This window comes from Anolis sagrei, chromosome 8 (genome assembly GCF_037176765.1).
Source record: "Anolis sagrei isolate rAnoSag1 chromosome 8, rAnoSag1.mat, whole genome shotgun sequence".
Classification (NCBI taxonomy): Eukaryota; Metazoa; Chordata; class Lepidosauria; order Squamata; family Dactyloidae; genus Anolis; species Anolis sagrei.
In genome coordinates this window covers 8104320-8127848 of record NC_090028.1, presented here as the reverse complement: position 1 = coordinate 8127848, position 23529 = coordinate 8104320, and the positions used below count along the sequence as shown (strand labels likewise).

The 23529-nt window shown below is 44.6% G+C and overlaps 1 protein-coding gene across 1 annotated transcript in view; it reads left to right on the top strand.

The window, feature by feature from the left end:
• The window catches only part of NECAB2 (N-terminal EF-hand calcium binding protein 2), a 332316-nt gene that overhangs the window by 285541 nt on the left and 23246 nt on the right, over window positions 1-23529 (top strand). The window contains exon 8 of the mRNA XM_060788246.2: window positions 5964-6043. Coding sequence (XP_060644229.2) covers window positions 5964-6043 — 80 coding nt within the window. The remainder of the gene's footprint in view (window positions 1-5963; window positions 6044-23529) is intronic.

The window sequence follows — 23529 nt, the reverse complement described above, 5'->3', positions numbered from 1 at the left end:
GAATCACTACATATTTGTTCAGCTATGGCTTCTTGTAGGACCGGGTTGATGGAAAGGTCATGAATCATAGAATCAAAGAGTTGGAAAGACCTCCTGGACCATCCAGTCCAACCCCCTGCCAAGAAGCAGGAATGTTGCATTCAAATCACCCCTGACAGATGGCCATCCGGACTCTGTTTAAAAGCTTCCAAAGAAGGAGCCTCCACCACACCCCGGGGCAGAGAGTTCCACTGGGTTCGAAGCCAGCCCGGGTTGGAGTAAGCTCCTGACCAGTTGTCTAGGTTGCTGTCAACCTTTGCAGCCCGCAAGTCAGTTAAATCTATCAAGTAGAACATTTAGATACCGCTTATTTGGGGAGGCTAATTTAACTAGTTTAACACACCATAAAATTCTCCAGCAGCATGCAAAAGAATGAGGAAGCACTCCATTGGTGTCTCAAGTGGACAGTGAAGCGACAGCTCCCCGGTGGCTGGAATTCAAAGCATGCCCTCATTAAGCTAGAATGTTAAATAGCCTCTGTGTGTCTGTCTATATATGTTGTGTGTCTATGGCATTGAATGTTTGTCATGTATATGTGTGTTGTGATCCGCCCTAAGTCCACTGCGGGGTGAGAAGGGCGGAATAGAAATACTGTAAATAAATAAATAATAAATAAATAGATATACCCACTCAGTATGCATCTACACTTTAGGATTAATGCAGTTTGACGTCACTTTGAGTCCTATGGTTTGATGCAGTGGATTCCTGGGAGTTGTAGTTTGGTGAGCTTTCTTTGGCAGAGAAGCCTAAAGCCCTTGTTAAACTACATCTCCTGTGATTCCTTAAATTGGTGTCACACTGCATTCGTTCTACAGCAGCAGTTGCCAACCTTTTTTTGACCAGGGACCACACTGCAACATTAGTACTAAAAGGGTTAAAAGGTAAAGGTTGTCCCCTGACATTAAGTCTGACTCTGGGATGTGGTGCTCATCTGCATTTCTAAGCCGAAGAGCCGGCGTTGTCCATAGACACCTCCAAGGTCATGTGGCCGGCATGACTTCAGCATGTCTCAATAAGAGCCACATCTACTGTTTTAGTGTGGTGAGATGTGTTTCACACTGGGCATGCATACTCAGCAACAGAGTAGCAAAGCGCAAGGGCAGATGTCTTCACTGTGTCTGGTTGTGATCCCCAGGTTGTGCCAGTCAGCTTTCGTATGATATTGTTTCTAGCGCCCACTTTTTGCTTGATATTCAGGCAGTGCTTCTTGTAGGTCAGAGCACAGTCCAGGGTAAAACATCAATCATCTGGGCGTCCCCTGGGCATGAAGTCTAGTTGTGTCTGACTCTGAGGGTTGGTTCTCATCTCCATTTCTAAGCCGAAGAGCCGGCGTTGTCCATAGACACCTCCAAGGTCATGTGGCCGGCATGACTGCATGGAGCATCATTACCTTCCTGAAGCGGTACCTATTGATCTACTCACATTTGCATGTTTTCGAACTGCTAGGTTGGCAGAAGCTGGGGTTGACAGCGGAAGCTCATGCCAGAAGGGTTACAAATCAGTTTTTGGTCAACTTTAGATTCAGTTTGGTTATTTGGGGTGACTTTTCCTAGAAGGACACAAAAATATTCTCCAATAGTTTCGTTGTTAACGAAGACTTGAGGGACTGTTGTCTCTCTTCACCTGAAAGAACACAGCAGCATTTTTTCCATCATTAAAATAAATGAGCCATAATATGAAGTTTCCATCCTGCTGATAGGCTTGATGAATTAAGTGACCACACGGCGCATTGTGGTTCATGTGCAGTCATCCGGATTTAAATGCTGCTTTTGAGTTACAGAGGCAGCTGGAACTAATGCAAAGCGTCTCCCTTCCTTTGCACCCTACCTGTCTTTCTCCTTCCGACCCATTTGGATCACTAAACCCATCTTCCAAGCTTATAATTCCCAAGCAAAGGAGGCAGGAAAAATAGAAAACTTGGCTAAAATCTTAGGGATGAGCCCATTATTTAGTAATCTGCATGTAATGCTGGCATCTCAGGGCATGGCTGGGAAAGACCCTTCTCAGAAACCCTGGAAAGCTACTTTCAGCAGGGAGCTTTGAGATGGTTGAAAAGAAGCTCTCCGAAGCTCTAGGTGCTCTTACTGCCTATTACAGGGAAAACCAACTGATCCCTAATCCATCTAAAACACAGACATGTGCCTTTCACCTTAAGAACAGACAAGCATCCTGAGCTCTGAGGATCACCTGGGAAGAAATCCCACTGGAGCATTGCAGTGCACCCAAATACCTGGGAGTCACTCTGGATCGTGCTCTGACCTACAAGAAGCACTGCCTGAACATCAAGCAAAAAGTGGGCGCTAGATATAATATCATACGAAAGCTGACTGGTACAACCTGGGGATCACAACCAGACACAGTGAAGACATCTGCCCTTGCGCTATGCGACTCTGCTGCTGAGTACGCATGCCCAGTGTGGAACACATCTCACCACACTAAAACAGTGGATGTGGCTCTTAATGAGACATGCCGCATTATCACGGGGTGTCTGCGCCCTACACCACTGGAGAAATTACACTGCTTAGCCGGTATTGCACCACCTGACATCTGCCAGGAAGTAGCAGCCAATAGTGAAAGGACCAAGGCAGAGACATCTCCAGCTCATCCTCTGTTTGGGTATCAGCCAGCACGTCAACGACTTAAATCAAGACATCGTTTTCTTAGATCTACAGAGACACTCGCTGGAACATCCCAGCAAGCGAGAGTCCAAAAGCGGCAGGCCCAAACCCAGCACCTCAATCCATGGGTGATACCAGGCTTCTGGTGTGAGAGAATTGGCCGTCTGCAAGGACGTTGCCCAGGGGATGCCCGGATGATTTGATGTTTTTATCATCCTTGTGGGACGCTTCTCTCATGTCCCCGCATGAGGAGCAAGAGCTGATAGAGGGAGCTCATCCACCTCTCCCCGGATTCGAACCTGCGACCTGTTGGTCTTCGGTCCTGCCGGCACAGGGGTTTAACCCACTGCGCCACCGGGGGCTCCTAATCATGTGATAAGGAGGTTATAAACAAAGCCATGTGATTGGCTTTCTCCTTGGCTCTTCTTCTGATTGTCTGACAAGGAAAAAAACAATATGCAGCTGTCCTTATAAGTGTTACTAAACTAGAGGAACTAGTCTATAGTGATAAATGAGATTGTCTGCCTGTGTGTCTTCATGTTAGTTGCAAGACTGTGAAACATAGGGTTGCATCCACAGTGTGGAATGAATTCTATTATTATTATTATTAGCATTATTATTATTAGCATTATTATTATTAGAAATATTATTATTAGCATTATTATTATTAGAAATATTATTATTAGCATTATTATTATTATTAGAAATGGAGTCCCCGGTGGTGCAGTGGGTTAAACCCCTGCGTCAGCAGGACTGAAGACTGACAGGTCGCAGGTTCAAATCCGGGGAGAGGCGGATGAGCTCCCTCTATCAGCTCCAGCTCCCCATGCGGGGACATGAGAGAAGCCTCCCACAAGGATGATAAAACATCAAATCATCCAGGCATCCCCTGGGCAACGTCCTTGCAGACGGCCAATTTTCTCACACCAGAAGCGACTTGCAGTTTCTCACGTCGCTCCTGACACGACAAAAATAAATAAATATTAGAAATATTATTATTCGCATTATTAGCATTATTGTTAAGGTAAAGGTAAAAGTTTCCCCTGACATTAAGTCTCGTTGTGTCCAACTCTGGAGGCTGGTGCTCATGTCCATTTGTAAGCCGAAGAGCCAGCGTTGTCCATAGATGCCTCCAAGGTCATGTGGCCAGCATGGGGCACCGTTACTTTCCTGTAGTAGCAGTACTTATTGATCTACTCACATTTGCATGTTTTCAAACTGCTAGGTCAGCAGAAGCTGGGGCTAACAGCGAGAGCTCACCCCACTCCCTGGATTCGAACTGCCAACCTTTCTGTCGGCAAGTTCAGCAGCACGGCGGTTTAACCCGCTGCGCATTATTGTTAGCATTATTAATAACATTAGACGGTCATAGCTCAATGTTGAGGAATCCCAGGAGTTGTATTGTCGAAGGCTTTCATGGCTGGAATCACTAAGTCCTTGTGGTTTTTTTCAGGCTATATGGCCATGTTCTAGAGGCATTTCTCCTGACGTTTCGCCTGCATCTATGGCAAGCATCCTCAGAGGTGAGGTCTGGAACACAGACCTCACCTCTGAGGATGCTTGCCATAGATGCAGGCGAAACGTCAGGAGAAATGCCTCTAGAACAGTGGTTCTCAACCTGGGGTCCCCAGATGTTTTTGGCCTTCAACTCCCAGAAATCCTAACAGCTGGTAAACTGGCTGGGATTTCTGGGAGTTGTAGGCCAGAAACATCTGGGGACCCCAGGTTGAGAACCACTGCTCTAGAACATGTCCATATAGCCCGAAAAAACCCACAAGAACTTAATCCCAGGAGTTATTTCAGAAAGTCTTGAGCTGTCTCCGGGACATAGCAATGGTGTCCCACCAGACTACAAATCCCAGAATTCCACAGCATGGAGCCACAGAAGTTTGAAGCTAGTTTGCATGGAGAAGGACTATCAACAAGCAGAGTTGCATGGAGAAAGACTATCAAGAAAGGAAAGGAGGGAAGAGATGAAGCAGAGAGAATGAGAGAGCTTCACTTCCCCAAGGGGACTTCTATCAATAGCGAACCTGGGACTTCTAGGCATCTAATAAAACTGATTGCTGTGATAAAGAACTAGCTGTGCCCTGCCACGCGTTGCTGTGGCCTATAGTAAATCTTTTCAAAGTAGAGGTAGATATCTGGAGTATTATGAAAGAGAGGTCCCTACCTATTCCTTCCCCCTTTTTCTCCCCCTTTCTCTCCTTTCTTCCTTCTCTACCTCTTTCTTTCTTTCTTTCCTTCTTTCGCTCCTTGGTTTCATCCTTCTCTCTTTCCTTCATTCCCTCCCCCTTTCTTCCTTTGCCTCCTTTCTTCCCTCCCTGTTTCCTTCCTTCTTTCACTTTTTATTTCCTTTTCTCCTTCCTTCTTTACCTCTTTCCTGCCTTTTCTTCCTTTTATTTTTCTTTCCTTTCTACTTTCTCTTCTTCCTTCGGTATCTCTTTCTTTCCTACCTTCCCTCCTTCCTTTCTTCCTTCCCATTGCTTACCAAACCCTTCTCGTGCTTTATGTTGGGTCATGGGAGTCCTGTGTGCCATGTTTGGTTTAATTCCGTCATTGGTGGAGTTCAGAATGCTTTGATTATAGGTAAACTATAAATCCCAGCAGCTTCAACGGAGGGGGGTGGGAGGAGGAGGAGGAGTGCAGGGGTGGGGCGTCGGTGGGTGTGGGCGGGGCTTCGGCAGAGGGGGGTGGGAGGAGGAGTGCAGGGGCGGGGCATCATTGGGTGTGGGTGGGACTTCGGCGGAGTGGGGTGGGAGGAGGAGGAGGAGTGCAGGGGCGGGGCGTTGTTGGTTGTGGGCGGGGCTTCGGTGGAGGGGGGTGGGAGGAGGAGGAGTGCAGGGGTGGGGCATCAGTAGGTGTGGGTGGGGCTTTGGCGGAGGGGGGAGGAAGGTGCAGAGGGTGCGTTGGCTGTTTGGCCATGTGCGCTCCGGGGACTTTGCGCCATTGCACATGCTCAGTTGTTTTGTCCTTTTGTGAGTATGTTGTTGTGTTGTTTTTTATTTTGATTCGATATGTTTGTACCTTGTGGGTTGAGGTATGTGCATGGGAATTTTGGTTAATTTTCGTTGGGTGGTTTTTGAGTTTTGCTGTCCCGTTGGATGCCCCTTACAGATTTATATATATAGAAGATATATGAACACTCCGATCTTTAGTCCCCAAATAAGTGTCAGGAGGATGGTCAGATGCTATTAAAGCTATTTCCCTGTTGTCCCTTTTAGCAAATCCTGTTGTATTTCAAACCACCTGTAATTCTTGGTCTGGTGTTATTTCTTGCCCCATAATTCCCTTTTCTCTTTATAGTGTCTTCAGACACCAAGGAGGAAGGCTTGGAAGCTCAGATCAACCGGTTAGCAGAACTGATCGGAAGGCTGGAAAACAAGGTGGGTACAAAGTGGTTTTAATGGAGTACCTATGTATGTATTATTATTTATCGAGTCATCAGCAACCAGTCAATTATATTACATTTCTAACAGAACAAAGCAAACAAACAGACAAATACAAAATACAGAATACAAAATTTGTGAGTTTGGTAGTTGATTAGATGTCCTTTGACCAATATCTGGCCACTTGGAGTGCCTCTGGGGTTGCTGCAAGAAGGTCCTCCCTTGTGCATGTGGCAGGGCTCAGGCTGCACTGCAGCAAGTGGTCAGTGGTTTGCTCCTCTCCACACTCACATGTCAAGGATTCCACTTTGTAGCCCCATTTCTGAAGGTTGGCTCTGCATCTCGTGGTGCCAGAGCGCAGTCTGTTCAGCGCCTTCCAAGTCGCCCAGTCTTCTGTGTGTCCAGGGGGGAGTCTCTCATAGAATCATAGAATCAAAGAGTTGGAAGAGACCTCATGGGCCATCCAGTCCAACCCCATTCTGCCAAGAAGCAGGAATATTGCATTCAAATCACCCCTGACAAATGGCCATCCAGCCTCTGCTTAAAAGCTTCCAAAGAAGGAGCCTCCACCACACTCCGGGGCAGAGAGTTCCACTGCTGAACGGCTCTCACAGTCAGGAAGTTCTTCCTCATGTTCAGATGGAATCTCCTCTCTTGTAGTTTGAAGCCATTGCTCCGCGTCCTAGTCTCCAAGGAAGCAGAAAACAAGCTTGCTCCCTCCTCCCTGTGGCTTCCTCTCACATATTTATACATGGCTCCCATCATATCTCCTCTCAGCCTTCTCTTCTTCAGGCTAAACATGCCCAGTTCCCTAAGCCGCTCCTCGTAGGGCTTGTTCTCCAGACCCTTGATCATTTTAGTCGCCCTCCTCTGGACACATTCCAGCTTGTCAATATCTCTCTTGAATTGTGGTGCCCAGAATTGGACACAATATTCCAGATGTGGTCTAACCAAAGCAGAATAGAGGGGTAGCATTACTTCCCTAGATCTAGACACTATACTCCTATTGATGCAGGCCAAAATCCCATTGGCTTTTTTTGCTGCCACATCACATTGTTGGCTCATGTTTAACTTGTTGTCCACGAGGACTCCAAGATCTATATTACATTTCTAACAGAACAAAGCAAACAAACAGACAAATACAAAAATACAAAATACAGAATACAAAATTTGTGAGTTTGGTAGTTGATTAGATGTCCTTTGACCAGTATCTGCCCACTTGGAGTGCTTCTGGTGTTGCCGCAAGAAGGTCCTCCATTGTGCATGTGGCAGGGCTCAGGTTGCATTGCAGCAGGTGGTCAGTGCTTTGCTCCTCTCCACAATCACATGTCGTGGATTCCACTTTGTAGCCCCATTTCTGAAGGTTGGCTCTGCATCTCGTGGTGCCAGAGCGCAGTCTGTTCAGTACCTTCCAAGTTGCCCAGTCTTCTGTATGCCCTGGGGGGAGTCTCTCATCTGGTATCACCCATGGATTGAGGTGCTGGGTTTGAGCCTGCCACTTTTGGACTCTCGCTTGCTGAGGTGTTCCAGCAAGTGTCTCTGTAGATCTTAGAAAACTATTTCTAGATTTAAGTCGTTGACGTGCTGGCTGATACCCAAACAGGGGATGAGCTGGAGATGTCTCTGCCTTGGTCCTTTCACTATTGGCTGCTACTTCCCGGCGGATGTCAGGTGGTGCAATGCCAGCTACGTAGTGTAATTTCTCCAGTGGTGTAGGACGCAGACACCCCGTGATAATGCGGCATGTCTCATTAAGAGCCACATCCACTGTTTTAGTGTGGTGAGATGTGTTCCACACTGGGCATGCGTACTCAGCAGCAGAGTAGCATAGTGCAAGGGCAGATGTCTTCACTGTATCTGGTTGTGATCCCCAGGTTGTGCCAGTCATCTTTCGTATGATATTGTTTCTAGCACCCACTTTTTGCTTGATGTTCAGGCAGTGCTTCTTGTAGGTAAGAGCATGGTCCAGAGTGACTCCCAGATATTTGGGTGCACTGCAATGCTCCAGTGGGATTCCTTCCCAGGTGATCTTCAGAGCTCAGGATGCTTCTCTGTTCTTGAGATGAAAGGCACATGTCTGTGTTTTAGATGGGTTGGGGATCAGCTGGTTTTCCCTGTAATAGGCGGTAAGAGCAACTAGAGCTTCGGAAAGCTTCTGTATGTATGTATGTATGTGAAGTGGCTGAAATCCAATTGTGCCATCGCGCCTGGGGGCTATAATTCTTAATGAAAGAGGGACGGACGTGGCATCTTTCCCCAAGGGATTGCTTCTTGCCCTCCTATAGGAAACTGGAACTCCCAAAAACCCAAAACGCTGTAAATAACTCAAAATAAGTTTTATTGATGAGAAAGAGTTATTTCTTTAAAGCAATGAGCTGGAAACTTCAGAGGGGTGAAGGAAGATATACGTTACAGTCTCAGTTAGTCCTGGGTCCAAGGTGTTTGAAGCTGAGAAGCCTTTCCAAGTTTCCTCTTTTCTCAATGGCTGTGAATGCTGGAGCAAACCACAACCCCAGTTCAGATGGCCTATGTTTTGAAGACTCAGGATCTTCCTTTGGTGCCAAAAGAACCGGTTTGAAGGCGCTTGAGACTTCCAACGTTGTTCAGGTTGGTCTGAACATGAAGCACAAATCTCAAGGGTAAAAAACCTCAGAACTGGTGCTGAGAGGTAATTTAAATCAGGGTTTTTTAGAGTCAAGTCTCTTACTCACGTCCATCTGGTAGAAAACTCTGATGGCAGAATGAAAAGAAAGGAAGCACTCCCCTCCTGTAGGAAGAGGTGGAGCCAAACAGTACTGATTGACAGCCATAAGTAACTAATCCATACAACTATACATAAGCAGGGTAAAAGGGGAGGATTAAGCATGATACAACAGTTTAACTCTTGCAACTAACAGTTCTACACATAGGTTAAATGGACGAACCCAGAGGGTGCACACCAATGCTTCCTCTTCATCCTGGAAAGAAGTGACGAGCGGAGTGCCGCAGGGTTCAGTCCTGGGCCCGGTCCTGTTCAATATCTTTATTAATGACTTAGATGAAGGGTTAGAAGGCATGATCATCAAGTTTGCAGACGACACCAAATTGGGAGGGATAGCCAATACTCCAGAGGACAGGAGCAGTATTCAAAACGATCTTGACAGATTAGAGAGATGAATGACCAAAACTAACAAAATGAAGTTCAACAGTGACAAATGCAAGATACTCCACTTTGGCAGGAAAAACAAAATGCAAAAATACAAAATGGAGGACAATGCCTGGCTCGAGAGCAGTATGTGTGAAAAAGATCTTGGAGTCCTCGTGGACAACAAGTTAAACATGAGCCAACAATGTGATGTGGTGGCAAAAAAAGCCAATGGTATTTTGGCCTGCATCAATAGGAGCATAGTGTCTAGATCTAGGGAAGTCATGCTCCCCATTCTCTATTCCGCTTTGGTTAGACCACACCTGGAATATTGTGCCCAATTCTGGGCACCACAATTCAAGAGAGATATTGACAAGCTGGAATGTGTCCAGAGGAGGGCGACTAAAATGATCAAGGGTCTGGAGAACAAGCCCTATGAGGAGCGGCTTAAGGAGCTGGGCATATTTAGCCTGAAGATGAGAAGACTGAGAGGAGATATGATAGCCATGTATAAATATGTGAGAGGAAGCCACAGGGAGGAGGGAGCAAGCTTGTTTTCTGCTTCCTTGGAGAGTAGGACGTGGAACAATGGCTTCAAACTCCAAGAGAGGAGATTCCATCTGCTTCTTGGCAGAATGGGGTTGGACTGGATGGCCCAGGAGGTCTCTTCCAACTCTTTGATTCTATGATTCTATGACTGTGAGAGCCATTCAGCAGTGGAACTCTCTGCCCCAGAGTGTGGTGGAGGCTCCTTCTTTGGAAGCTTTGAAACAGAGGCTGGATGGCCATCTGTCAGGGGTGATTTGAATGCAATATTCCTGCTTCTTGGCAGAATGGGGTTGGACTGGATGGCCCATGAGGTCTCTTCCATGATTCTATGATTCTAGAACATGGCCCTATAGCCCGGAAAAAAAAACCCACAAGAACCTAGTGATTCCAGCCATGAAAGCCTTTGACAATACATGATACAACAGTTTGAATCTTGCAACTAACAGTTCTACACATAGGTGGCGCCACTCGCGCGTCAAACCAATTAAATATTCAGATGGCCCCTGATTAATTTCTTAAAGGTTCAGAGCGGTCCCATTCCAATTAGTAATCCAAATCCCCAAAGATTTGTAATCGTTTCATTACGATTTGTTCCATTACGATTTGTTCCATTAGCAGCAATTGAAATGAAACTTGGCAGACTTATAGGCAACATTTATGACTTTAAGCCTGCCAAGTTTCTGAACATTTCAGTCATCCACTGATATTTAGGAATTTTTTATAAAGTTTTTACAATTTTTTTTTTACTATAAGAAATATCCTGTTGCACTCCAGGCCAGGAAAAGCCCTCTGACTTTAAACACCACACAGCTGAGTAAAAATGCAAGCAGTTTATTGAAGATAATAAAAAAGCATTCGCAGTAAAAACACTTCATAGAAATAGGTAAATCCAAGTAGGTAGGAAGATAAGCAGGAACAAATAATCCAGGAAATAAGTCCATCAGAGTTCATGAAAAAATTATTTTATTTTATTTATTCAGAACTTTTATATCCCAGTCTTCTCAACCTCCGCAAAGGGACTCAGGCCGGCTAACAACAGAAAATGCACACACAAGTAAACTAATAACATCATAACATCATAATACATTAAAATACAAACAGAATAAATACATAAAAACCAAATCGTTAAGATCAAATCACATTCATCACAGTCTGCCAGTGTGGTCAGTAGTTATTAGGTTATTGTTGACTCGCCAGTCATTCTGAGAATGCTCTGTCCCAGAGCCAGGATTTCACTAGCTTTCTGTAAGTCAGGAGGGAAGGGGCAGTTATAATCTCCATCGGGAGAGAGTTCCACAGCCGAGGGGCCACCACCGAGAAGGCCCTGTCTCTCATCCCCACCAGACGCGATTGCGAAGGTGATGGAACCGAGAGCAGGGCCCCTCCAGAAGATCTTAACAACCTTGATGGTTCATAGGGGAGAATTTGTTCAGAGTGGTAAACTAACACAGGAACTTCCAAGATAAAACTCCAAATTTGAATCATGAAATCAAACAAGGCATAACTTGAATCTATCCAAGGCAAGGCAACAAGGTTCAGGACAAATGTCTTAATTCAATTCAAATGTTGCTTCGTCTGGCTACAGATTCTGTTCTTGGCACTTTTATCTCGTATTCTACTCTTGCTGTCCCAAAAGACAGTTGCATCGGTCAAGTAGGAGATTTAGGTATCCAAGGCAAGGCTACAAAGTTCAGGACAAATGTCTTGATTCAATTCTAATGTTGCTTCGTCTGGCTACGGATTCTGTTCTTGGCACTTTTATCCCGTATTCTACTCTATTGCTGTCCCGAGAGACAGTTGCATCTGTCAAGTAGGAAATTTAGGTATCCAAGGCAAGGCTACAAAGTTCAGGACAAATGTCTTGATTCAATTCTAATGTTGCTTCGTCTGGCTACGGATTCTGTTCTTGGCACTTTTATCCCGTATTCTACTCTGTTGCTGTCCCGAAAGACAGTTTCATCTGTTAGGTAGGAAATTTAGGTATCCAAGGCAAGGCTACAAGGTTCAGGACAAATGTCTTGATTCAATTCTAATGTTGCTTCGTCTGGCTACGGATTCTGTTCTTGGCATTTTTATCCCATATTCTACTCTGATGCTGTCCCGAAAGACAGTTGCATCTGTCAAGTAGGAAATTTAGGTACCGCTTATGCGGGGAGGCTAATTTAACTAAAAAAAACTCTCCAGCAGTGTGCAAAAGAATGAGGAAGTACTCCATTGGTGTCACAACAGCTCCCCCGGTGGCCAGAATTCAAAAAGCATACTTTAATGAAGCTGGAAGTTAAATAGCCTCTGTGTTTCTGTCTATATATGTTGTGTGTCTATGGCATTGAATGTTTGCCATGTACATGTGCATTGTGATCCGCCTTGAGTCCCCTGTGGGGTAAGAAGGCAGAATATAAATACTGCAAACAAACAAACAAACAAAAACATAGCCAATAAGCAAGCATTTTGATGGAAAGGTGAATCTGAGGATACTTCTTCCCAACAAGTGTCGTGTGGCCATTCATATCATTTCTGCCTTAAGAGCAAATCATTAATTTTTAATTAAGTTTCATAAATTTAACAGCATGGTCTTAATTCCTTTTTCCCAATTAGCATGATTCATTAATGCGCAGCCTTGCAGCATTACAATGTGTGCGCCTAGACGCAAAAAAAGTTTCAGTACAAGTATTGTGGAAATGGAAACATACTCGCTTCTGTATATGCATAATGAAAGGGAGAGGAAAGTCGGGTTGGGTAGCGAGGCTGAGTGCCGAACAAGACCGGGCATTAATGGAATGGAAATGGAAGGGTAGTCCGAATAAATAATGGATGCCACGGAAGAAACGGTGCCCTTGAATTCCGTAAAGCGAGAGGAAGACTAAAAGCAATAGCTACAACAGAAAGCCATGGAAAGAACAATATGCACACAAAAAAGTCTCACAAAAGCTGTTGTGCAGGATTTACATGTTAACGACATATGGAAAATCCACGTTATTTATTTATTTACGACATTTATATGCCGCCCTTCTCACCCCGAAGGGGACTCAGAGTGGCTTACAAGTAAAAAGTAAATACAATATATTATATTATTATCATAGCACATTAAGATTATATATTACATTGTACTATAACATTATACTGTAATATTATTAGCAATATTATATTTAATATAAAATATATAATTATAATATTTTATTATTAGTAATATATTGTATTACATTATAATATTATCAATATTATATACATTAGATTATATTAGATTATATGCACAGTGCACACTCTTTTAGAATCATGTTGTTGTTGTTCATTCGTTCAGTCATCTCCGACTCTTCGTGACCTCATGGACCAGCCCACGCCAGAGCTCCCTGTCGGCCGTCACCACCCCCAGCTCCTTCAAGGTCAGTCCAGTCACTTCAAGGATGCCATCCATCCATCTTGCCCTTGGTCGGCCCCTCTTCCTTTTAAAATCATAGGGCACCACAATTCACCACAACTTCCTGACTGTGAGAGCCATTCAGCAGTGGAACTCTCTGCCCCAGAGTGTGGTGGAGGCTCCTTCTTTGGAAGCTTTTAAGCAGAGGCTGGATGGCCATCTGTCAGGGGTGATTTGAATGCAACATTCCTGCTTCTTGGCAGGGGGTTGGACTGGATGGCCCATGAGGTCTCTTCCAACTCTTTGATTCGATGATTCTATGATTCATAGAATCATAGAATTGGAAGAGACCTCATGGACCATCCAGTCCAACCCCATTCTGCCAAGAAGCAGGAAAATCACATTCAAAGCACCCCCAACAGATGGCCATCCAGCCTCTGCTTAAAAGTCTCCAAAGAAGGAGCCTCCACCACCCTCCGGGGCAGAGAGTTCCATCGCTGAACAGCTTTCACAGTCAGGAAGTTCTTCCACATGTTCAGATGGAATCTCCTTTCTTGTAGTTTGAAGCCATTGCTCCACGTCCTAGTCTCCAGGGCGACAGAAAACAAGCTTGTCCCTCCTCCCTATGACTTCCTCTCACATATTTATACACGGCTATCATGTCCCCTCTCAGCCTTCTCTTCTTCAGGCTAAACATGTTCAGTTCTTTCAGCCGCTCCTCATAGGGTTTGTTCTCCAGACCCTTGATCATTTTAGTCGCCCTCCTCTGGACACAATCCAGCTTGTCATTATCTCTCTTCAATTGTACTGGACACAATATTCCAGGTGTGGTCTAACCAAGGCAGAATAGAGCATGGGGAGCATGACTTCCCTGGATCTAGACACTATGCTCCTATTGATGCGGGCCAAAATCCCATTGGCTTTTTTTGCTGCCACATCACATTGTTGGCTCATGTTTAACTTGTTGTCCACGAGGACTCCAAGATCTTTTTCACACGTACTGCTCTCGAGCCAGGTGTCTTGCAACTCCGTGGTTTAGTTTTTCCATGCTAAGTTCCTCTCCTCATTGCTTTGATGGACAACTAGCCTATGAGATGTTCCTTCAAAAAGAAGCCTGGCTCCTTGAATTAAAGATACAGTTGAAGAAGTGCCTTGCCCTTGCTCAAGAGGTTATTAATAATTCAAAGTGCAGCTCAATGGCTGCAGCGCATGCAAAGCCCTGTCAGGCTGTGCGCTGCCTTTGCACGGGGAAATGCTAGGGAGGAAAGGCACGCACTGAAAGGCTGGGAGCTACTCGTAGGAGCAAATCCATTCTTGTAACAAGCAAACAACCCTCCAAAGGGGAAAATATATGAAACCAAGGCACAAAAACTGGGGCAGTGATTTTCTGAGTTTTCTCATATTTATGAGTCAATGGAGTGGAGTAGACACGGAGCATTTTACTGCCTGTAGCATATGTACGAGGGTTGAATGAAAAGTAATGCCTCCACCTTCGTAACTCCTCAACAGATGGCAGTACTGGTTTGTGACAAGTATTTTAATTATTTACTAGCTTGGGGTCCCAGAGCTGCCCAGGTTATTTGAGAAAAGCATTGTGTGGCAAAGGTGTTCTTTATCAGTTATCAGTTAGTGAAGGTACAGCGAATCCCATTGTGCAGTCTTTGTTGGGGGACGCAGAGTTCTGTGGGGACTACACATCCCATCATCCATTGTCTGTCCTTCCCCGAACCTCACCAGGAACTAAAGGGGGTCATGGGGGTTATGTGTGCCAAGTGTAGTCTTGATGAGGGTTGCAGCGGTCTCGGGAAGTGAGTGGAGGTACTTGAAGTCCCATTAGCCATGGTTCGCCCTCCCCCAAACCGCAGCAGGAAGTAGATTGGGTCATGGGAGCTCTGTGTGCCAAGTTTGGTCTTTATTGGTCTTTGTTGGGGGCCACATTCGTCTGTGGGAGCCAAAGGGATTGAAAGTACTACAAATCCATCATCCTTTGTCTGTCCTCCCCCATACCTCACCAGGACGTACAGGGGGTCATGGGGGTTATGTGTGCCAAGTTTGGTCCAGGTCCGTTGCTCGTGCAAGTCTCTGTGGCCTATGAAAGTGAGAGTCAATCTGAAAGCTGCCACATACACTTCCGCCCTCCGCATGCATACATACATACAAACATTCACTTTTATTATAGACTAACTTGGGGACCCGGCACTGCCCAGGTTATTTGAGAAAGGCATTGTGTATCAAGGTTGATCTTTATCAGTTATTTATATGGCTCGCAGTGGTCTCAGGAAGTTAGTGAAGGTACTGTGAGTCCCATCATCTGTGGTCCATCCTCCTCCAAACTGCACCAGGATGGAGAGTGGGTTATGGGGGCTCTGTATGCCAAGTTTGATCTTGCTTGGTCATTAGATGAGTGTTGCAGAAGTCTTGGGAAGTGAGGGGAAGTACTTGAAGTCCCATCATCCATAGTCTGTACTCCCCCAAACCTCACCAGAATATTTTGTTGGCCATGGGGGCTCTCTGTGCCAAGTTTGGTCTTTATTGGTATTTGGATGAATCTCGCTGTGGTTTCAGGAAGTGAGTAAAGGTACTGCAAGTCCCATCATCCATGGTCCATCCTCCTCCAAGCAGCACCGGTATGTAGGGTGGGTCATGGGAGCTCTGTGTGCCAAGTTTGGTCTTGATTGGTCATTATATGAGGGTTGGAGCAGTCTTGGGAAGGGAGTGGAGGTACTTGAAGTCCCATCATCCATGGTCTGTCCTCCTCGAAAGTGCACCAGGATGTAGAGTGGGTCATGGGGGCTCTGTGTGCCAAGTTTGGTCTTGATCAGTCATTGGCGAGGGTCTCAGTGGTCTCAGGAAGTGAATGAAGTTACTGTAAGTGCCATCATCCATCTCCAAATTTTTCAAACTGCACCAAGATGTAGAGTGGGTCATGTGGGCTCTCTGTGTGAATGGTGATTCTGATCCATCATTGTTGGCAGTTGTAATGGTCTCAGGAAGGGAGTGCATGTATTGCAAGTCCCTTCATCCATGGTGCATCACAGCAGGATGTAGAGTGCGTCATGGAGATTTAGTGTGCCAAGTTTGGTCTTTGTAGGTAATTGGATGAGGGTTGTAGTGGTCTCAGGAATTGAGCGAAGATACTGCAAGTCCCATAATCCACACCAGGTCGTAAAGTGTGTCATGAGAAATCTATGTGCCAAGTTTGGTCCTGATCAGTCATTGGATGAGGTTAACAGCGGTCTCAGAATGTGAGTGATGGTAGTGCAAGTCCCATCATCCATGGTCCATCCTCCAAACTGCAGTAGGATGTAGAGTGGGTGATGGGGGCTCTGTGTGCCAAGTTTGGTCTGTATTGGTTATTTTCTGACACATGTTAATCCCACAAACGAACATTACATTTTTATTTATATAGAAATATCTTGCAAGTGCATCTTGTTATTGCAAAGACTCCCTTGTAGGATGAGGGAGAATCATAGTCTGGAATCTCACATTTATTCCTATTTTTGTTGTCATAACAACTCAGGAAGAGGGGCATTTTTTAAAAAAAAATGATCATTCTGACAATATTTTTAGAAACTGGTTGTCAAGGCAACATAGTATAGTGGGATTTGTGGCATATTTACATTTGCAGATGCCACCAAATGGGGCAAGGGAAGAAGTAGCTAGCTCTATGCCCCGGAGGAAAGGAATGAAATCCAAAATGACTTTCGCAAATTGGAGTGCTGAGCCAAAACTAAACGAATGAATGCGCAAAGGGATAGCAAGGTACTTTTTTTATCAGGAACTGGATGAATTTGGCTTGAAGAAGGTTGAGGTTAAGTGTCATGAGAGGAGATATGATAGCCATGTATAAATATGTGAGAGGAAGCCACAGGGAGGAGGAGGGAGCAAGCTTGTTTTCTGCTTTCCTGGAGACTAGGACGCAATGGAACAATGGCTTCAAACTACAAGAGAGGAGATTCCATCTGAACATGAGGAAGAACTTCCTGACTGTGAGAGCCGTTCAGCAGTGGAACTCTCTGCCCCAGAGTGTGGTGGAGGCTCCTTCTTTGGAAGCTTTTAAGCAGAGGCTGGATGGCCATTTGTCAGGGGTGATTTGAAAGCAATATTCCTGCTTCTTGGCAGAATGGGGTTGGACTGGATGGCCCATGAGGTCTCTTCCAACTCTTTGATTCTATGATTCTATGATTCTATGAAAGGATGTCATGTAGAATAAACAGGGGCTGGATGGCCATTAGGGGATGTGTAAATCTTCATTGTTAAATCGTAAGTCGTATCTAATTTGTAAGTTTTGTATCTATGAACATATTTATTTATTTATTTATTTATTTATTTATTTACAATATTTATATTCCGCCCTTCTCACTCCGCAGCGGACTCCAGGCAGATCAAAACGCGCATATACATGGCAAACATTCATAGAATCATAGAATCAAAGAGTTGGAAGAGACCTCATGGGCCATCCAGTCCAACCCCCTGCCAAGAAGCAGGAATGTTGCATTCAAATCACCCCTGACAGATGGCCATCCAGCCTCTGTTTAAAAGCTTCCAAAGAAGGAGCCTCCACCACACTCCAGGGCAGAGAGTTCCACTACTGAACAGCTCTCACAGTCAGGAAGTTCTTCCTCATGTTCAGATGGAATCTCCTTTCTTGTAGTTAGAAGCCATTGTTCCGCGTCCTAGTCTCCAAGGAAGCAGAAAACAAGCTTGCTCCCTCCTCCCTGTGGCTTCCTCTCACGTATTTATACATGGCTATCATATCTCCTCTCAGCCTTCTCTTCTTCAGGTTAAACATGCCCAGCTCCTTAAGCCACTCCTCATAGGGCTTGTTCTCCAGACCCTTGATCATTTGAGTGGCCCTCCTCTGGACACATTCCAGCTTGTCAATCTTGAATTGTGGTGCCCAGAATTGGACACAATATTCCAGGTGTGGTCTAACCAAAGCGGTGTGGTCTAACCAAAGGTGTGGTCTAACCAATGCCATTGTTGCATTCCAGAACAGGAATAATCCTCTGACACATGTTGAATAGGAAAAAACTATCCTTTTATTGAAGACTAGCCATCCCCTGCTGGTGTGGCCCACATGGGGGTTCTGTGTGGGAGGTTTGGCCCAATTCTATCGTTGGTGGGGTTCAGAATGCTCACTGATTGCAGGTGAACTATAAATCCCAGCAACTACAACTCCCAAATGTCAAGATTCTATTTCCCCCAAACTCCACCAGTGTTCACATTTGGGCATATAGAGTATTCGTGTAGAGTTTGGTCCAGATCCATTATTGTTTGAGTCCACAGTGATCTCTGGATGTAGGTGAACTACAACTCCAAAACCAAAGGACACTGCCCACCAAACCCTTCCAGTATTTTCTGTTCGTCATGGGAGAAATGTGTGCCAAGTTTGGTTCAATTCCATCATTGGTGGAGTTTAGAATGCTCTTTGATTGTAGGTGAACTGTGAATCTCAGCAACTACAACTCCCAAATGTCAAGATTCTATTTTCCTCAAACTCCGCCAGTGTTCACATTTGGGCATATAGAGTATTCGTGTAGAGTTTGGTCCAGATCCATCATTATTTGAGTGCACAGTGATCTCTGGATGTAGGTGAACTACAACTCCAAAACCAAAGGACACTGCCCACCACACCCTTCCAGTATTGTTGGTCATGGGAGTTCTGTGTGCCAAGTTTGGTTCAATTCCATTGTTGGTGGGGTTCAGAATGCTCTTTGATTGTAGGTGAACTATAAATCCCAGCAACTACAACTCCCAAATGACAAAATCAATTTGTTTTGAGTGAAGGACATACATTGGGATGTTAGGTGTCTTGTGTCCAAATTTGGTGTCAATTCATCCAGTGGATTTTGAGTTCTGTTAATCCCACAAAGGAACGTTACATTTTTATTTATATAGATAAGTAAAAAAGCAGCAAAGTAAAAAGCACTTTAAAGAAATAGGCAAATCCAATTAGGTAAGAAGATAAGCAGGAACAAATTAGTCCAAGGTAGAGTTCAGCAATGTCCATAAAAGTAAAGTCCACACATTTCTAATACAATCCAGAAAATCAGGAATATCTTAGCATGAAACTTCAAAGCAGGGTTTCCATAAAACAAGAACAAGAATTTGGTGTGATTTTAAATGATGCTTCATCTGACTACATATCCCAAACTTGAGACTTTTATCCCCTCATTAGCTAGGTCACTAGCAGTCAGAAATTGGTTTCTCTTTAGTTATTGTTTTCTGTCGAAGCCTGGCAGAGCGCCTAAGCCTTTGCACAGCTCTTCTGTTTTGACTGAACTCTTCTCGTCTATCTCTTGTCTCGTTATCTACTTGCTCAATAATTTTTGCAGGTGCCGAGCTATTTTCATGTTCTCTCTCATGAGAACTATCTGGTAACAATTCATAAAGCTCACCATCATCCCCACAAACCCTCAGGGACATTCTCATGGAAAACTACAGGGATCTCTGGTCATTCTCTGCATCAATATCTCTGACCAAACTATTGCCATCTTGAAACTCATCTTGAACCTCATTAACATCATTTCCCCACATCCAAAGCACCCTGATCCTGAAACACAGTCACAGACTGAACTCCAACACAAAAAATCTATAGACAGACACACAGAGGCTATTTAACTTTCCAGCTTCATGAGGGCATGCTTTGAATTCCAGCCACCGGGGGAGCTGTTGCTTCACCGTCCACTTGTGACACTGATGGAGTACTTCCTCATTCTTTTGCACGCTTCTGGAGAGTTTTATGGTGTTGTAAATTAGTTAAATTAGCCTCCCTGCATAAGCGGTACCTAAATTTCCTACTTGACAGATGCAACTGTCTTTCGGGCTGCAAAGGTCAACAGCAAGCTAGACAAATGGTCAAGAGATTACTCCGATTCTGATCCTGAAACACAATCACAGGCTGAACTCCAACAGTCATAGACACACAACATCTATAGACAGACACATAGAGGCTATTTAACTTTCCAGCTTCATGAGGGCATGCTTTGAATTCCAGCCACCGGGGGAGCTGTTGCTTCACCATCCACTTAAGACAACGATGGACTACTTCCTCATTTTTTGCATGCTGCTGGAGAGTTTTATGGCGTTGTAAATTAGTTAAATTAACCTCCCTGCATAAGCGGTACCTAAATTTCCTACTTGACAGATGCAACTGTCTTTCGGGCTGCAAAGGTCGACAGCAAGCTAGGCAAATGGTCAAGAGATTACTCCGACCCTGATCCTGAAACACAATCACAGGCTGAACTCCAACAGCCATAGACACACAACATGTATAGACAGACACACACAGAGGCTATTTAACTTTCCAGCTTCATGAGGGCATGCTTTGAATTCCAGCCACCGGGGGAGCTGTTGCTTCACCGTCCACTTGTGACACCGATGGAGTACTTCCTCATTCTTTTGCATGCTGCTGGAGAGTTTTATGGCGTCGTAAATTCGTTAAATTAGTCTAAGCGGTACCTGAATGATGCAACTGTCTTTCGGGCTACGAAGGTCGACAGCAAGCTAGACAGATGGTCAAGAGATTACTCCGACCCTGATCCTGAAACACAATCACAGGCTGAACTCCAACAGCCATAGACAGACACACAGAGGCTATTTAACTTTCCAGCTTCATGAGGGCATGCTTTGAATTCCAGCCACCGGGGGAGCTGTTGCTTCACCATCCACTTGTGACACCGATGGAGTACTTCCTCATTCTTTTGCATGCTGCTGGAGAGTTTTATGGCGTCGTAAATTAGTTAAATTAGTCTAAGAGGTACCTAAATTTCCTACTTGAATGATGCAACTGTCTTTCGGGCTGCAAAGATCGACAGCAAGCTAGACAAATGGTCAAGAGATTACTCCGACCCTGATCCTGAAACACAATCACAGGCTGAACTCCAACAGCCATAGACACACAACATCTGTAGACAGACACACAGAGGCTATTTAACTTTCCAGCTTCATGAGGGCATGCTCTGAATTCCAGCCACCGGGGGAGCTGTTGCTTCACTGTCTACACCGATGGAGTACTTCCTCATTCTTTTGCATGCTGCTGGAGAGTTTTATGGCGTCGTAAATTAGTTAAATTAGTCTCCCTGCATAAGCGATACCTAAATTTCCTACTTGACAGATGCAACTGTCTTTCGGGCTGCAAAGGTCGACAGCAAGCTAGACAAATGGTGAAGAGATTACTCCGATTCTGATCCTCAAACACAATCACAGGCTGAACTCCAACAGCCATAGACACACAACATCTATAGACAGACACACAGAGGCTATTTAACTTTCCAGCTTCATGAGGGCGTGCTTTGAATTCCAGCCACCGGGGGAGCTGTTGCTTCACCATCCACTTGAGACAACGATGGAGTACTTCCTCATTCTTTTGCATGCTGCTGGAGAGTTTTATGGCGTCGTAAATTCGTTAAATTAGCCTCCCTGCATAAGTGGTACCTAAATTTCCTACTTGAGAGATGCAAGTATCTTTCGGGCTGCAAAGGTCGACAGCAAGCTAGACAAATGGTCAGGAGCTTACTCCGACCCAGGCTGGCTCTATTATTCTAAAGAGTGAACTTTATTTTCCTGCTTCAGAAAAAAAAGGAAACCACAATAGAATTTCATGCATCTCTAAAACTCTTTCCTAAGAGGTGGGCACTTCCATCATCGGGAAAGATTTGCAGCACAAAGATTTGGATTGCTGAGCATGTTGGCCACCTTCCTTTTCACATTAACCCCAAACCAAGCAATTTGCAGAGGTTTGATGGATGAGGAGAGAGTCTGTCTCTAAGCAATTTCCTTTCTTCCGATGCACGGCGAAGGGAGGCGTTTCTATATCTCAAAGCCTTGGGGGAAACTACGATCTGGAGCCGCTAATGAAGTCATCGATTCAACTTACGTAGCAGCAGAGCCCACGATGGGCTGGCAGCCCTAGTTTAGTCACTCTAGTAATAATGTAATTTTAAGATAGTAAGGAAAGAAGGAAGGATGGTGCAACAAGAAGCATTGGTTTGCTTGAGAACATATACTAGTGGTTCCCAACCTTCCTAATACCACGACCCCTTGATACAGTTCCTCATGTTGTGGTGACCCACAACCATAACATTATTTTTGTTGCTACTTCATAACTGTAATTTTGCTAATGTAAATATCTGATCTGCAGGATGTATTTTCATTCACTGGACCAAATTTGGCACAAATACTTGATACCACCAAATTTGACTTTGTCATTTGGGAGTTGTAGTTGCAGGGATTTATAGTTCTCCTACAATCAAAGAGCATTCTGAACTCCACCAATGATGGAATTGAACCAAATATGGCACACAGAACTCCCACGACGAACAGAAAATATATATCAGTGATTGGTGGTGGTGGGGGGGGGGGGGGGGGACAAAATACTGTTTGCTTACCGTTGAAAATTATCTAGAACCAATTCTGTCTGGACCAAACTTGGTACAGATACTCAATATGCCCAAATGTGAACACTGGTGGAGTTTGGGGAAAATAGATCTTGACATTAGGAAGTTGCAGTTGCAGGGATTTATAGTTCTCCTACAATCAAAGAGCATTCTGAACTCCACCAATGATGGAATTGAACCAAACTTGGAACACAAAACTCCCATGACCAACAGAAAATACTGGAATGTTTTGGTGAGCATTGACCTTGAGTTTGGGAGTTGTAGTTCACCAATGATGGATCTGGACCAAACTTGGCATGAATACTCAAAATACTCAAAATGCCTTAAAATGCACTGTGGACTCAAATAATGATGGATCTGGACCAAACTTGGTACAGATACTCAATATGCCCAAATGTGAACACTAGTGGAGTTTGGGGAAAATAGACCATGACATTAGGAAGTTGTAGTTGCAGGGATTTATAGTTCACCTACAATCAAAGAGCATTCTGAACTCCGCCAATGATGGAATTGAACCAAACTTTGCACTCAGTACTCCCATGACCAACAGAAAATACTGGAATGTTTTGGTGAGCATTGACCTTGAGTTTGGGAGTTGTAGTTCATCGATATCCAGAGAACACTGTGGACTCAAATAATGATGGATCTGGACCAAACTTGGCACAGATACTCAATATGCCCAAATGTGAACACTAGTGGAGTTTGGGGGAAATAGACCATGACATTAGGAAGTTGTAGTTGCAGGGATTTATAGTTCACCTACAATCAAAGAGCATTCTGGACTCCGCCAATGATGGAATTGAAACAAACTTCGCACTCAGAACTCCCATGACCAACAGTAAATACTGGAAGGGTTTGGTGTCCATTGACCTTGAGTTTGGGAGTTGTAGTTCACCTACATCTAGAGAGCACTGTGGATTCAAACAATGATGGATCTGGACCAAACTTGGCACGAATACTCAATATGCCCAAATGTGAACACTGGTGAAGTTTGGGGGAAACAGACCATGACATTAGGAAGTTGTAGTTGCAGGGATTTATAGTTCTCCTACAA